At 45.0% G+C, this 11,690-nt stretch overlaps 1 protein-coding gene across 1 annotated transcript in view; it reads left to right on the top strand.

The window, feature by feature from the left end:
- The window catches only part of vav3 (vav guanine nucleotide exchange factor 3), a gene marked incomplete at its 3' end in the record, with an annotated part of 118,697 nt that overhangs the window by 68,473 nt on the left and 38,534 nt on the right, over nt 1–11,690 (top strand). Inside the window, 2 exon segments of the mRNA XM_031796458.1 lie at nt 1,752–1,820; nt 11,579–11,665. Of these exon segments, the coding sequence (XP_031652318.1) occupies nt 1,752–1,820; nt 11,579–11,665 (156 nt within the window).

Genomic DNA, 11,690 nt, shown 5'->3' with positions numbered 1-11,690 from the left:
CCAATCCCCGATCCACTCCAATGGAGGGAACACGCTCCCGGGGTAGTGGGAGGGAGGGAGGAGGAAGGGAGTGGGAGAGGGAAGTGAGGGAGGGAGGGGAGGAAGAGGTGGGAGGAAAGAGTGGAGGTGAGTGCTTAGATCAGGGAGGAGAGGTAAGGAGGATAGAGGGCAGGTAGGTCTTTCTCTCTGTTCCCTCTGTAATTATTTCATAGTGGCTCCCACCAGTCCCCAACTCACTATAACCAGAATCCATCAATATGCCAGTCGTGTCAGAACCCTCTTTCTTTCTCTGTCTCTCTATCACTCTTTCCTTTCTTCCCATTTCTCTATTTATTCCAAACTCACTATAACTGGAATCCATCAATAAGCCTTTTCTCTCTCTCGCTCTCTCTTTTTCTCTCTTTTTCTCTCTCTCTTTCTCGCTCTCTCTATTTATCTCTCTCTCCCCTCCCCTCTCTCTCTCTCGCTCTCTCTCCCTCTCTCTCTCTATCTCCCTCTCTTGCTACCCCTCCCCTCTCTCTCTCTCTCTCTCTCTCTCTCTCTCTCTCTCTCTCTCTCTCTCTCTCTCTATCTCCCTCTCTTGCTACCCCCTCCCCACCTCTCCCATGGGCTCACTGTGTAGGTGTGTGTTAGGACCAGAGAATGAAAAATAGGGTCCTGTCGCATTGCTTGTGATAATAATTCCCAGGTTCAGCTTGAGTGATAGCTGGGATTTGAGGAGTTCTAGGCAGACACATACGGCCCAGCAGGAGGGGGCTGGGGCAAAGGGGCTGGGGGCGAGGGAGCTGGGGTGAGGGGGCTGGTGCGAGGTGGCTGGGGGCGAGGGAGCTGGGGTGAGGGGGCTGGTGCGAGGTGGCTGGGGGCGAGGGAGCTGGGGTGAGGGGGCTGGTGCGAGGTGGCTGGGGGCGAGGGAGCTGGGGTGAGGGGGCTGGGGCGGGGGGACTGGGGTGAGGGGACTGGGGGCGAGGGATCTGGGACGAGGCGACTGGGGCGAGGGGAAGGAGAGGGGAAGAAAGCCATTTATCTGGGCTGGGATGTGTGTGTGTGTGTGTGTGTGAAGGATATGCATGGTAACCTTCCTTATCCTCCACAACACAGACAAACAGCTTAGATGTCTTGTTTACTCGCCAGCTACAGGAAAGCAATTTCAGCCCACACACAAGATACACGCAAGATAAGCATATACACACAGAGAACGCAGGAATTCACGCACGAATGCACACACACACAGCAATTTATTTTATTTTATTACTGGGTTCTTTCGTGGTATCCCACCTTTTTATTTCATATCTAGGATTATGATGTTGGTTGGGATTTACTTTCCAGGTGTGTGTGTGTATGTATGTGTGTGTGTGTGTTTGTTTGTATAGAAGTGTGTGTACAGTATGTGTGTGATTGTGCACAGCAACAGTAACTCGTCTGTGTGTGTGACATGAAAATAGAAATCAACGATCGCTTCGTTTGTGTTTGTGTTTGTCCTTGTTTGTTTTTCTAGCCCTGAAGTCGCAGTCCAAATGAAACAACATCCCTTGATAAGCAGAGCTCATATCTAACATGGTAGAACCTTGGTTGGCACTGTTTGTCTATAATTTTGAGCTGTAGTTGAAGTGTCAGGCAGAGAGAGATGGCCTAATGCCTACCTGTCATCTCTATTTTTCCTACTTCTCTCAGGGCTCTGTGTGGCTAATTAGCTAGCTGGTGAAAACAGAGAGCATGAAATAGCACTGTGTTTTGTTTTGATCCAATTACAGGAATTAGTGAAACACACTCACGATGCGGCTGACAAGAGCAATTTGCGGCTGGCGCTGGATGCCATGAAGGTAAGTGTTATACTATGCCCTCGCATCACATCAGGAATGAAAGAGTAATTGGGGTGCCAGGTCTGTGTCTGATGTTATGACTCTCCCCACCTCTATCGCACGCACCACATACACATTCAAACGCACACACACACACACACACACACACACACACACACACACACACACACACACACACACACACACGCACACGCACACGCACACACACACACACACACACACACACACACACACACACACACACACACACACACATCTACGTAGTTACAGTGCCCACTTGTTCCTATTTTGTTGCATTACAACCTGTAATTTAAATCAATTTTTATTTGGATTTCATGTAATGGACATACACAGAATAGTCCAAATTGGTGAAGTGAAATGAAAAAAATAACAATGAAAAGTGGTGCATGCATATGTATTCACTCCCTTTGCTATGAAACCCTAAATAAGATCCGGAACTTTGAACATCCCCCGGAGCACCATTAAATCCATGATTAAAAAATGTAAAGAATATGGCACCACAACAAACCTGCCAAAAGAGGGCCACCCACCAAAACTCATGGGCAAGGAGGGCATTAATCAGAGAGGCCAAAGATAAAGATAACCCTGAAGGAGCTGCAAAGCTCCACAGCGGAGATTGGAGTATCTGTCCATAGGACCACCTTAAGCTGTATACTTCACAGGGCTGGGCTTTACAGAAGAGTGGCCAGAAAAAAGCCATTGCTTAAAGTGTTCACCAAAAGGCATGTGGGAGACTCCCCAAACATATGGAAGAAAGTACTCTGGTCAGATGAGACTGAAACTGAGCTTTTTGGCCATCAAGATAAACGCTATGTCTGGCGCAAACCCAACACCTCACATCACCCCGAGAATATCATCCCCACAGTGAAGCATGGTGGTGGCAGCATCAGCTGTGGGGATGTTTTTCATCAGCAGGGACTGGGAAACTGGTCCGATTGAAGTAATGAATAATGGAGCTAGATACAGGGAATTTCTTGAGGGAAACCTGTTTCAGTCTTCCAGAGATTTGAGACTGGGAAAGAGGTTCACCTTCCAACAGGACAATGATCCTAAGCATACTGCTAAAGCAACACTCAAGTGGTTTATGGGGAAACATGTAAAATTCTTGGAATGGCCTAGTCAAAGCCCAGACCTCAATCCAATTGATAATCTGTGGTATGACTTAAAGATTGCTGTACACTTTCGGAACCCATCCAACTTGAAGTAGCTGGAGCAGTTTTGACTTGAAGAATTTGCAAAAATCCCAGTTGCTAGATGTGCCAAGCTTATATAGACATACCCCAAGAGACTTGCAGCTGTAATTGCTACAAAAGGTGTCTCTACAAAAATATTTTGCATCTTCAACGTGGTAGGCATGTTGTGTGAATCAAATGATACATACACCCAAAAAGTCCATTTTAATTCCAGGTTGTAAGGCAATGAAATAGGAAAAATGCCAAGGGGGGTGAATACTTTCACAAGCCACTGTAGGCACACATGTTTTGCAGGCGCACGCAGGCACACCAGCTTACACTTGCAACGTAAGTGAGTAGTCTTCATCTATCTACAGAGTTATACACCAGACTGCAGGCTATTAAATACTGACGCAAGCTTTCAATAAAACATTTCTAATGTCTTTAGGGACTCAAAATGTCTCTATTTACTGTATAATTACATATTTATTACTGTATACACTGAGGGTACAAAACATTAGGAATACCTGCTCTATCCATGACATAGACTGACCAGGTGAATCCAGGTGAAAGCTATGATCCCTTATTAATGTCACTTGATAAATCCACTTCAATCAGTGTAGATGAAGGGGAGGAGACAAGTTAAAGAAGGATTTTTAAGCCTTGAGACATGGATTGTTTAACGGACGTTCTACCTTGTCGTGCTGCTGCTCCAGTTTCAACTGTTCTGCGGCTATGAAACCCTGGCCTGTTCACCGGACGTTCTACCTTGTCGTGCTGCTGCTCCAGTTTCAACTGTTCTGCGGCTATGAAACCCTGGCCTGTTCACCGGACGTTCTAACTTGTCGTGCTGCTGCTCCAGTTTCAACTGTTCTGCGGCTATGAAACCCTGGCCTGTTCACCGGACGTTCTACCTTGTCGTGCTGCTGCTCCAGTTTCAACTGTTCTGCGGCTATAAAACCCTGGCCTGTTCACCGGACGTTCTACCTTGTCGTGCTGCTGCTCCAGTTTCAACTGTTCTGCGGCAAAGAAACCCTGGCCTGTTCACCGGAAGTTCTACCTTGTCGTGCTGCTGCTCCAGTTTCAACTGTTCTGCGGCTAAGAAACCCTGGCCTGTTCACCGGACGTTCTACCTTGTCGTGCTGCTGCTCCAGTTTCAACTGTTCTGCGGCTATGAAACCCTGGCCTGTTCACCGGACGTTCTACCTTGTCGTGCTGCTGCTCCAGTTTCAACTGTTCTGCGGCTATGAAACCCTGGCCTGTTCACCGGACGTTCTACCTTGTCGTGCTGCTGCTCCAGTTTCAACTGTTCTGCGGCTATGAAACCCTGGCCTGTTCACCGGACGTTCTACCTTGTCGTGCTGCTGCTCCAGTTTCAACTGTTCTGCGGCTATGAAACCCTGGCCTGTTCACCGGACATTCTACCTTGTCGTGCTGCTGCTCCAGTTTCAACTGTTCTGCGGCTATGAAACCCTGACCTGTTCACCGGACGTTCTACCTTGTCGTGCTGCTGCTCCAGTTTCAACTGTTCTGCGGCTATGAAACCCTGGCCTGTTCACCGGACGTGCTACCTTGTCCCAGACCTGTTGTTTCAACCCTCTCTCTCCCTCTCCCTCTCTCTCTCTCTCTCCCTCTCTCTCTCTCCCTCCTTCCCTCTCTGTCTCCCTCTCTACCACACCTGCTGTTTCGACCTCTGAATGCTCGCCTATGAAAAGCCAACTGACATTTAGTCCTGAGGTGCTCACCTGTTGCACCATCTACAACCACTGTGATTATTATTTCACCCTGCCGGTCATCTATGAACGTTTGAACATCTTGAAGAACGATCTGGCCTTAATGGCCATGTACTCTTATAATCTCCACCCAGCACAGCCAGAAGAGGACTGGCCACCCCTCAGAGCCTGGTTCCTCTCTAGGTTTCTTCCTAGGTTCCCGCCTTTCAATTTTTCCTAGCCACCGTGCTTCTGCATTGCTTGCTGTTTGGGGTTTTAGGCTGGAGTTCTGTATAAGCACTTTGTGACATATGCTTTGTAAAAAGGAATTTATAAATACATTTGATTGATTGATGGATGGATTATGTATGTGTGCCATTCAGAGGGTCATTGGGCAAGACAAAAGATTTCAGTGCTTTTGAACAGGGTATTAGAAGGTGCCAGTTTTCCATGTGTATCAAGAATGGCCCACCACCCAAAGGACATCAAGCCAACTTGACACAAATGTGGGAAGCATTGGCATCAACATGGGCCAGCATCCCTGTGGAACGCATTCGTCACCTTGTCCATGTTCAGACGAATTGAGGCTGTTCTATGTTTAGTTACACTTTTATTACTGTATATATTTCGTTATGTACTAACTAAATATATACAGTAATTAATACATAACTAAATATACAGAGTCATTATGTTTTGATTACTAATATATTTAGTTATGTATTAATTACTGTACATATGTAGTTATGTATTAATTACTGTATATATTTATTTATGTATTAATTACTGTATATATTTATTTATGTATTAATTACTGTATATATGTAGTTATGTATTAATTACTGTATATATTTATTTATGTATTAATTACTGTATATATTTATTTATGTATTAATTACTGTATATATGTATCTATGTATTAATGACTCTATATATTTAGTTATGTATTAATTACTGTATATATTTAGTTATGTATTAATTACTGTTTATATTTAGTTATGTATGTATTCATGTATATGTTTAGTGAAGTATTTATTACTGTATATATGTAGTTATGTATTAATTACTGTATATATGTATTCATGTATTAATTACTGTATATGTCACATTCTATGGGCATTCTATGTTCTTTTTCTATGTTTTGTATTTCTTTGTTTTGGCCGGGTATGGTTCTCAATCAGGGACAGCTGACTATCGTTGTCTCTGATTGGGTAGCTTTTTCCCACCTATGTTTTGTGGGTAGTTGTTTTCTGTTTAGTGTTCTTCACCTGACAGGACTGTTTCGGTTTCGTTTTGCACTTTGTTATTTTTGTTTCAGTGTTCAGTTTAATAAAAGTCATGAACACTTACCATGCTGCGCTTTGGTCCGATTCTTCCTCATCAGACGACGACAACCATTACAGAACTACCCACCACCAAAGGACCAAGCAGCGTGGTATGGAGGAGCAGAGGGTTCAGGACTCCTGGACATGGGAAGAGATACTGGATGGAAAGGGACCCTGGAGACAGGCTGGGGAATATCGCAGCCCGAAAAAGGAACTGGAGGCAGCTAAAGCTGAGAGGCGGAGATATGAGGCAAGTGAGCGAAGCAGGCACGAGAGGCAGCCCCCCAAATTTTGGGGGCGGAGTCAGGCTATAGAGCTGAGCCAACTCCCCGTGCTTACCGGAAGCAGCGTGGTACTGGTCAGGCACCGTGTTATGCAGTAAAGCGCACGGTGTCTCCAGGGCGCGCTCATAACCCGATGCGCTATATGCCAGCTCTCCGCAAGTGCCATGCGAGAGTGGGCATCCGGATTGTGGAAGCTCAGCGCACTTGGTCTCCGGTGCTCTGGGACTGTTCAGTTTGTCCTATATGCCTGCGCTCCACCCGTGCCGGGCTAAAGTGGGCATTGAGCCAAGTGGAGAGGTGCGAGTGGTAAGCACCAGATCTCCAGTGCTCCCCCACAGCCCGGTACGACCTGTGCCTGCACCCTGGAGGGGTCGGGCTAAAGAGGGCATTCAGCCTGGAGGAGTGGTGCCAAGGCTGCGCACCAGAGCTCCAGTGCTCCCCCACAGCCCGGTTCATCCTGTGCCTCCTCTAGGGACCAGGCCTCCTGTAGGTCTTCCCATTCTGGTGGGCCCTGTGGCAGCCCCACGCACCAGGCTGTCTCTGCGACTCGTCCCTCCAGCGACAGTCTCCAGTCCGGAGCCTCCAGAGTCGCCCTCTAGTCCGGAGCCTCCAGAGTCGCCCTCCAGTCCGGGGCCTCCAGCGACGCCCTCCAGTCCGGGGCCCGCAACGAGGGTGCCCAGTCCGGGACCCGCAACGAGGGTGCCCAGACCGGGACCCGCAACGAGGGTGCCCAGTCCGGGACCCGCAACGAGGGTGCCCAGTCCAAGACCCGCAACGATGTTCCCCAGTCCAAGACCCGCAACGAGGGTCCCCAGTCCAAGACCCGCAACGAGGGTCCCCAGTCCAAGACCCGCAACGATGGGCCCCAGTCCGGGGCCAGCTACGAGGGTCCCCAGTCCGGTGCCCGCAACGAGGGTCCCCAGTCCGGGGCCCGCTACGAGGGTCCCCAGTCAGGTGCACGCTACGAGGGTCCCCAGTCCGGGGCCCGCTACGAGGGTCCCCAGTCCGGGGTCGGCGGTGAGGGTCCTTGCACTAGAGGCACCACCGAAGTGGGCCAAGCCAGAGGTGGAGCGGGGTCTACGTCCCGCACCAGAGCCGCCACCACAGAGAAATACGGGTTCAGGTTTTGCGGCCAGAGTTTTTCTATGTTTTGTATTTCTTTGTTTTGGCCGGGTATGGTTCTCAATCAGGGACAGCTGACTATCGCTGTCTCTGATTGGGAACCATACTTAGGTAGCTTTTTCCCACCTATGTTTTGTGGGTAGTTGTTTTCTGTTTAGTGTTCTGCACCTGACAGGACTGTTTCGGTTTCGTTTTGCACTTTGTTATTTTTGTTTCATTGTTCAGTTTAATAAAAGTCATGAACACTTACCACGCTGCGCTTTGGTCCGATTCTTCCTCATCAGACGACGACAACCATTACAGTATATATGTATTTATGTATTAATTACTGTATATATTTAGTTAGTAAAAAATTTAACTAAACATAGACCTCACAGCCTAACACAGTATACAGTGCCTTCAGTATTCATACTCCTTTACTTATTCCACATTTCTTTGTGTTAAAAACCTGAAAAAACATGTTCCACACCCATCTACACACAATACCCCATAATGACAAAGTGAAAATGTGTTTTTAGAAGTGTTAGTAAATTTGCTGAAAATTTTATTCAGAAATATATCATTTACATAAGTTTTCACACCCCTGAGTCAATACATGTTAGAATCATCTTGTCAGTGATTACAGCTGTTACAGAGTCTTTCAGGGTAAGTCTCTAGGGGCTTTGCACACCTGGATTGTTCAATATTTGCACATTATTCTTTAAAAAAAATCTGTCAAAATCTGTCAAGTTGGTTGTTGATCATTGTTAGACAACCATTTTGAAGTCGTGCCCTAGTTTTTCAAGACGTTTTAAGTGGAGTAACTACAATGTTGCTGATCCGTCCTTAGTTTTATCCTATCACAGTCATTAAACTGTTTCAATGTCACCAATGGCCTCATGAAATCCCTGATCGGTTTCCTTCCTCTCCAGCAACAGAGTTAGGATGGATGCCTGTATCTTTGTAGTGACTGGGTGTATTGATACACCATCCAAAGTGTAATTAATAGCTTCACCATGCTAAAAGGGATATTCAGTGTCTGCTTTTTAAATTTGTTAAAATTTGATCTACCAATAGGTGCCCTTCTTTGCGAAGCATTGGAATTGCATTGGTCTTTGTGGTTGAATCTGTGTTTGAAATTCACTGCTTGACTAAGGGACCTTACAGACAATTGTATGTGTTGGGTACAGAGATGAAGTAGTCATTCAAAAATCATGTTAACCACTTGTACTGCACACAGAGTGAGTCTATGTAACTTATTATGTGACTTGTTAAGCACATTTTTACTCCTGAACTTATTTAGGCATTCCATAACAAAGGGGTTGAATCCTTATTGACTCAAGACATTTCAACTTTTCATTTTTTATGAATTTGTAAACATTCTAAAAACATAATTCCACTTTGACATTAGGCGGTATTGTGTGTAGGCCAGTGCCACAAAATCTTAATTTAATCAATTTTAAATTCAGGCCTTAACAGAACAAAATGTGGAAAAAGTCAAGGGGTGTGAATACTTTCTGAAGGTCCACATGTGCCTCATACTGAGATCTGCCTTGAGACCAGATTATTGGTCATAACGATGACTCTACCAACCTGCTAGCTATTTCAGCACCACTCCAGACCTACGGCATACGTACTCTAGGCCTACACACAACAACCTAAAAACACTCCTGCCACCAACACATGTACAGTTGAAGTCGGAAGTTTACATACACTTAGGTTGGAGTCATTAAAATGTGTTTTTCAACCAGTCCACAAATTTATTGTTAAACAAACGTTAGTTAGGACATCTACTTTGTGCATGAAACAAGTCATTTTTCAAAAAATTGTTAACAGACAGATTATTTCACTTATAACGCACTGTATCACAATTCCAGTGGGTCAGAAGTTTACATACACTAAGTTTACTGTGCCTTTAAACAGCTTGGAAAAGGCACAGGATGTCATGGCTTTAGAAACTACCGATAGGCTACTGATAGGCTACTTGACATAATTTGAGTCAATTGGAGCTGTACCTGTGGATGTATTTCAAGGTCTACCTTCAAACTCAGTGCCTCTTTGCTTGACATCATGGGAAAATCAAAATAAATCAGCCAAGACCTCAGAAAAACAATTGTAGACCTCCACAAGTCTGGTTCATCCTTGGGAGCAATTTCCAAATGCCTGAAGATACCACGTTCATCTGTATAAACAATAGTACGCGAGTGTAAACACCATGGGACCACGCAGCCGTCATACCACTCAGCAAGGAGACGCGTTCTGTCTCCTAGAGATGAACGTGCTTTAGTGCGAAAAGTCAAATCAATCCCAGAACAACAGCAAAGGACCTTGTGAAGATGCTGGAGGAAACAGGTACAAAATGATCTATATCCATAGTAAAATGAGTTCTATATCGACATAACCTGAAAGGTCGCTCGGCAAGGAAGAGGCTACTGCTCCAAAACTGTCATAAAAAAGCCAGACTACGGTTTGCACTGCACATGGGGACAAAGATTGTACTTTTTGGAGAACAATCCTCTGGTCTGATGAAACAAAAATATAACTATTTGGTCATAATGACCATCGTTATGGTTGGAGGAAAAAGGGGAAGGTTTGCAAGCCAAAGAACACCATCCCAACCGTGAAGCACGGGGGTGGCAGCATCATGTTGTGGGAGTGCTTTGCTGCAGGAGGGACTGGTGCACTTCACAAAATAAATGGCATCATGAGGAGGGAAAATTATGTGGATATATTGAAGCAGCATCTCAAGACATCAGTCAGGAAGTTAAAGCTTGGTCGCAAATGAGTCTTCCAAATGGACAATGACTCGAAGCATACTTCCAAAGTTGTGACAAAATGGCTTAAGGACAACAAAGTCAAGGTATTGGAGGGAATGTTACAAAAGTGTGCGACGAGCAAGGAGGCCTACAAACCTGACTCAGTTACACCAGCTCTGTCAGAACGAATGGGTCAAATTTCACCCAACTTATTGTGAGAAGCTTGTGGAAGGCTACCCGAAACGTTTGACCCAAGTTAAACAATTTAAAGGCAATGCTACCAAATACTAATTGAGTGCATGTAAACTTCTGACCCACTGGGAATGTGATGAAAGGATTAAAAGCTGAAATAAATAATTCTCTCTACTATTATTCTGACATTTCACATTCTTAAAATAAAGAGGTGATCCTAACTGACCTAAAACAGGGAATTTTTACTTGGATTAAATGTGAAAATTGTGAAAAACTGAGGACTTGTGAAAAACTTTGTTTAAATGTATTTGGCTAAGGTGTATGTAAACTTCCGACTATATCTCTGACAAGATTAGGTACAACATAATACTATTAAGTCGTTCTCTTTGCGTAAGAGTTTGACAGCGGTTACACAATGTGTGGCTCCCCATCTCTCTTTGAGAAAGAGTTATTGCGCATCATTCGTTTTTTTTCTTTTCAGCTTGACATTGTTTTCTTCTGACATCTGCACTTAAAAAATCAGTCGTCTCTTTAGTCTAGATGTACAGGGTGTTGATGATGTGCGTGTGTGAATACAGTTTGACACGTACCAGGAAAGTACTAGAAGCAAGTCACGTCGGGTATGAAAGTGAACATTTACTCTGAGGGCGTCTGTGATGATTTCAATTGGCTAAATGATCCACTTGACATTGATTGAGGGAGCTAATGTGGTTAATGTTCCTGGAGTGTTTCTCTGCATTGCGTCATGTGGTGCGGCGGCAACCAAGTGTTTTTCAGCGCTGATTATCTCAGACCTTATGATAGATGGGATTTTAAACAGTGCTACTTGAACCAGACTCACTCTGTGTTGAGAGGAAGATTTACACAATGTACTCTTGCATAAACAATTAATCATGCTAATCAGAGAGAGAGAGAGAGAGAGAGAGAGAGAAAGTCCTCTAGAATATGTTGACATTGCAGGTGGTGCGATTTGAATCATGAAGTTGGAGATACTGTTGCTCTAATGTAGAACTAATGAAGCAACAGGAGGTAAACTGTTTCCAGGACTATTAGTTCGACTACTATATGGAAGACCATTGGAAAGCAGTCTTTTGTTGTGAGCCTGTCTCATATGGTGTATGCCAAAATGCGCCCGTCTTGAATGTCAAGTCTTGATGTTTGTTGTTTTGTGTTCTCTGTGTTGTGTTGGGTACTGTAGGACCTGGCTCAGTACGTCAATGAAGTGAAGAGAGACAACGAGACTCTGAGAGACATAGCCCAGTATCAGAAATCCATCGAAAACCTTGTAAGCAACTCAACTTGATTCAAAA

The sequence above is a fragment of the Oncorhynchus kisutch genome, linkage group LG18 (assembly GCF_002021735.2).
Source record: "Oncorhynchus kisutch isolate 150728-3 linkage group LG18, Okis_V2, whole genome shotgun sequence".
In the NCBI taxonomy this organism is placed as follows: Eukaryota; Metazoa; Chordata; class Actinopteri; order Salmoniformes; family Salmonidae; genus Oncorhynchus; species Oncorhynchus kisutch.
The sequence above is the reverse complement of the archived record's forward strand: the minus strand, read 5'-3'. Positions and strand labels throughout refer to the sequence as shown.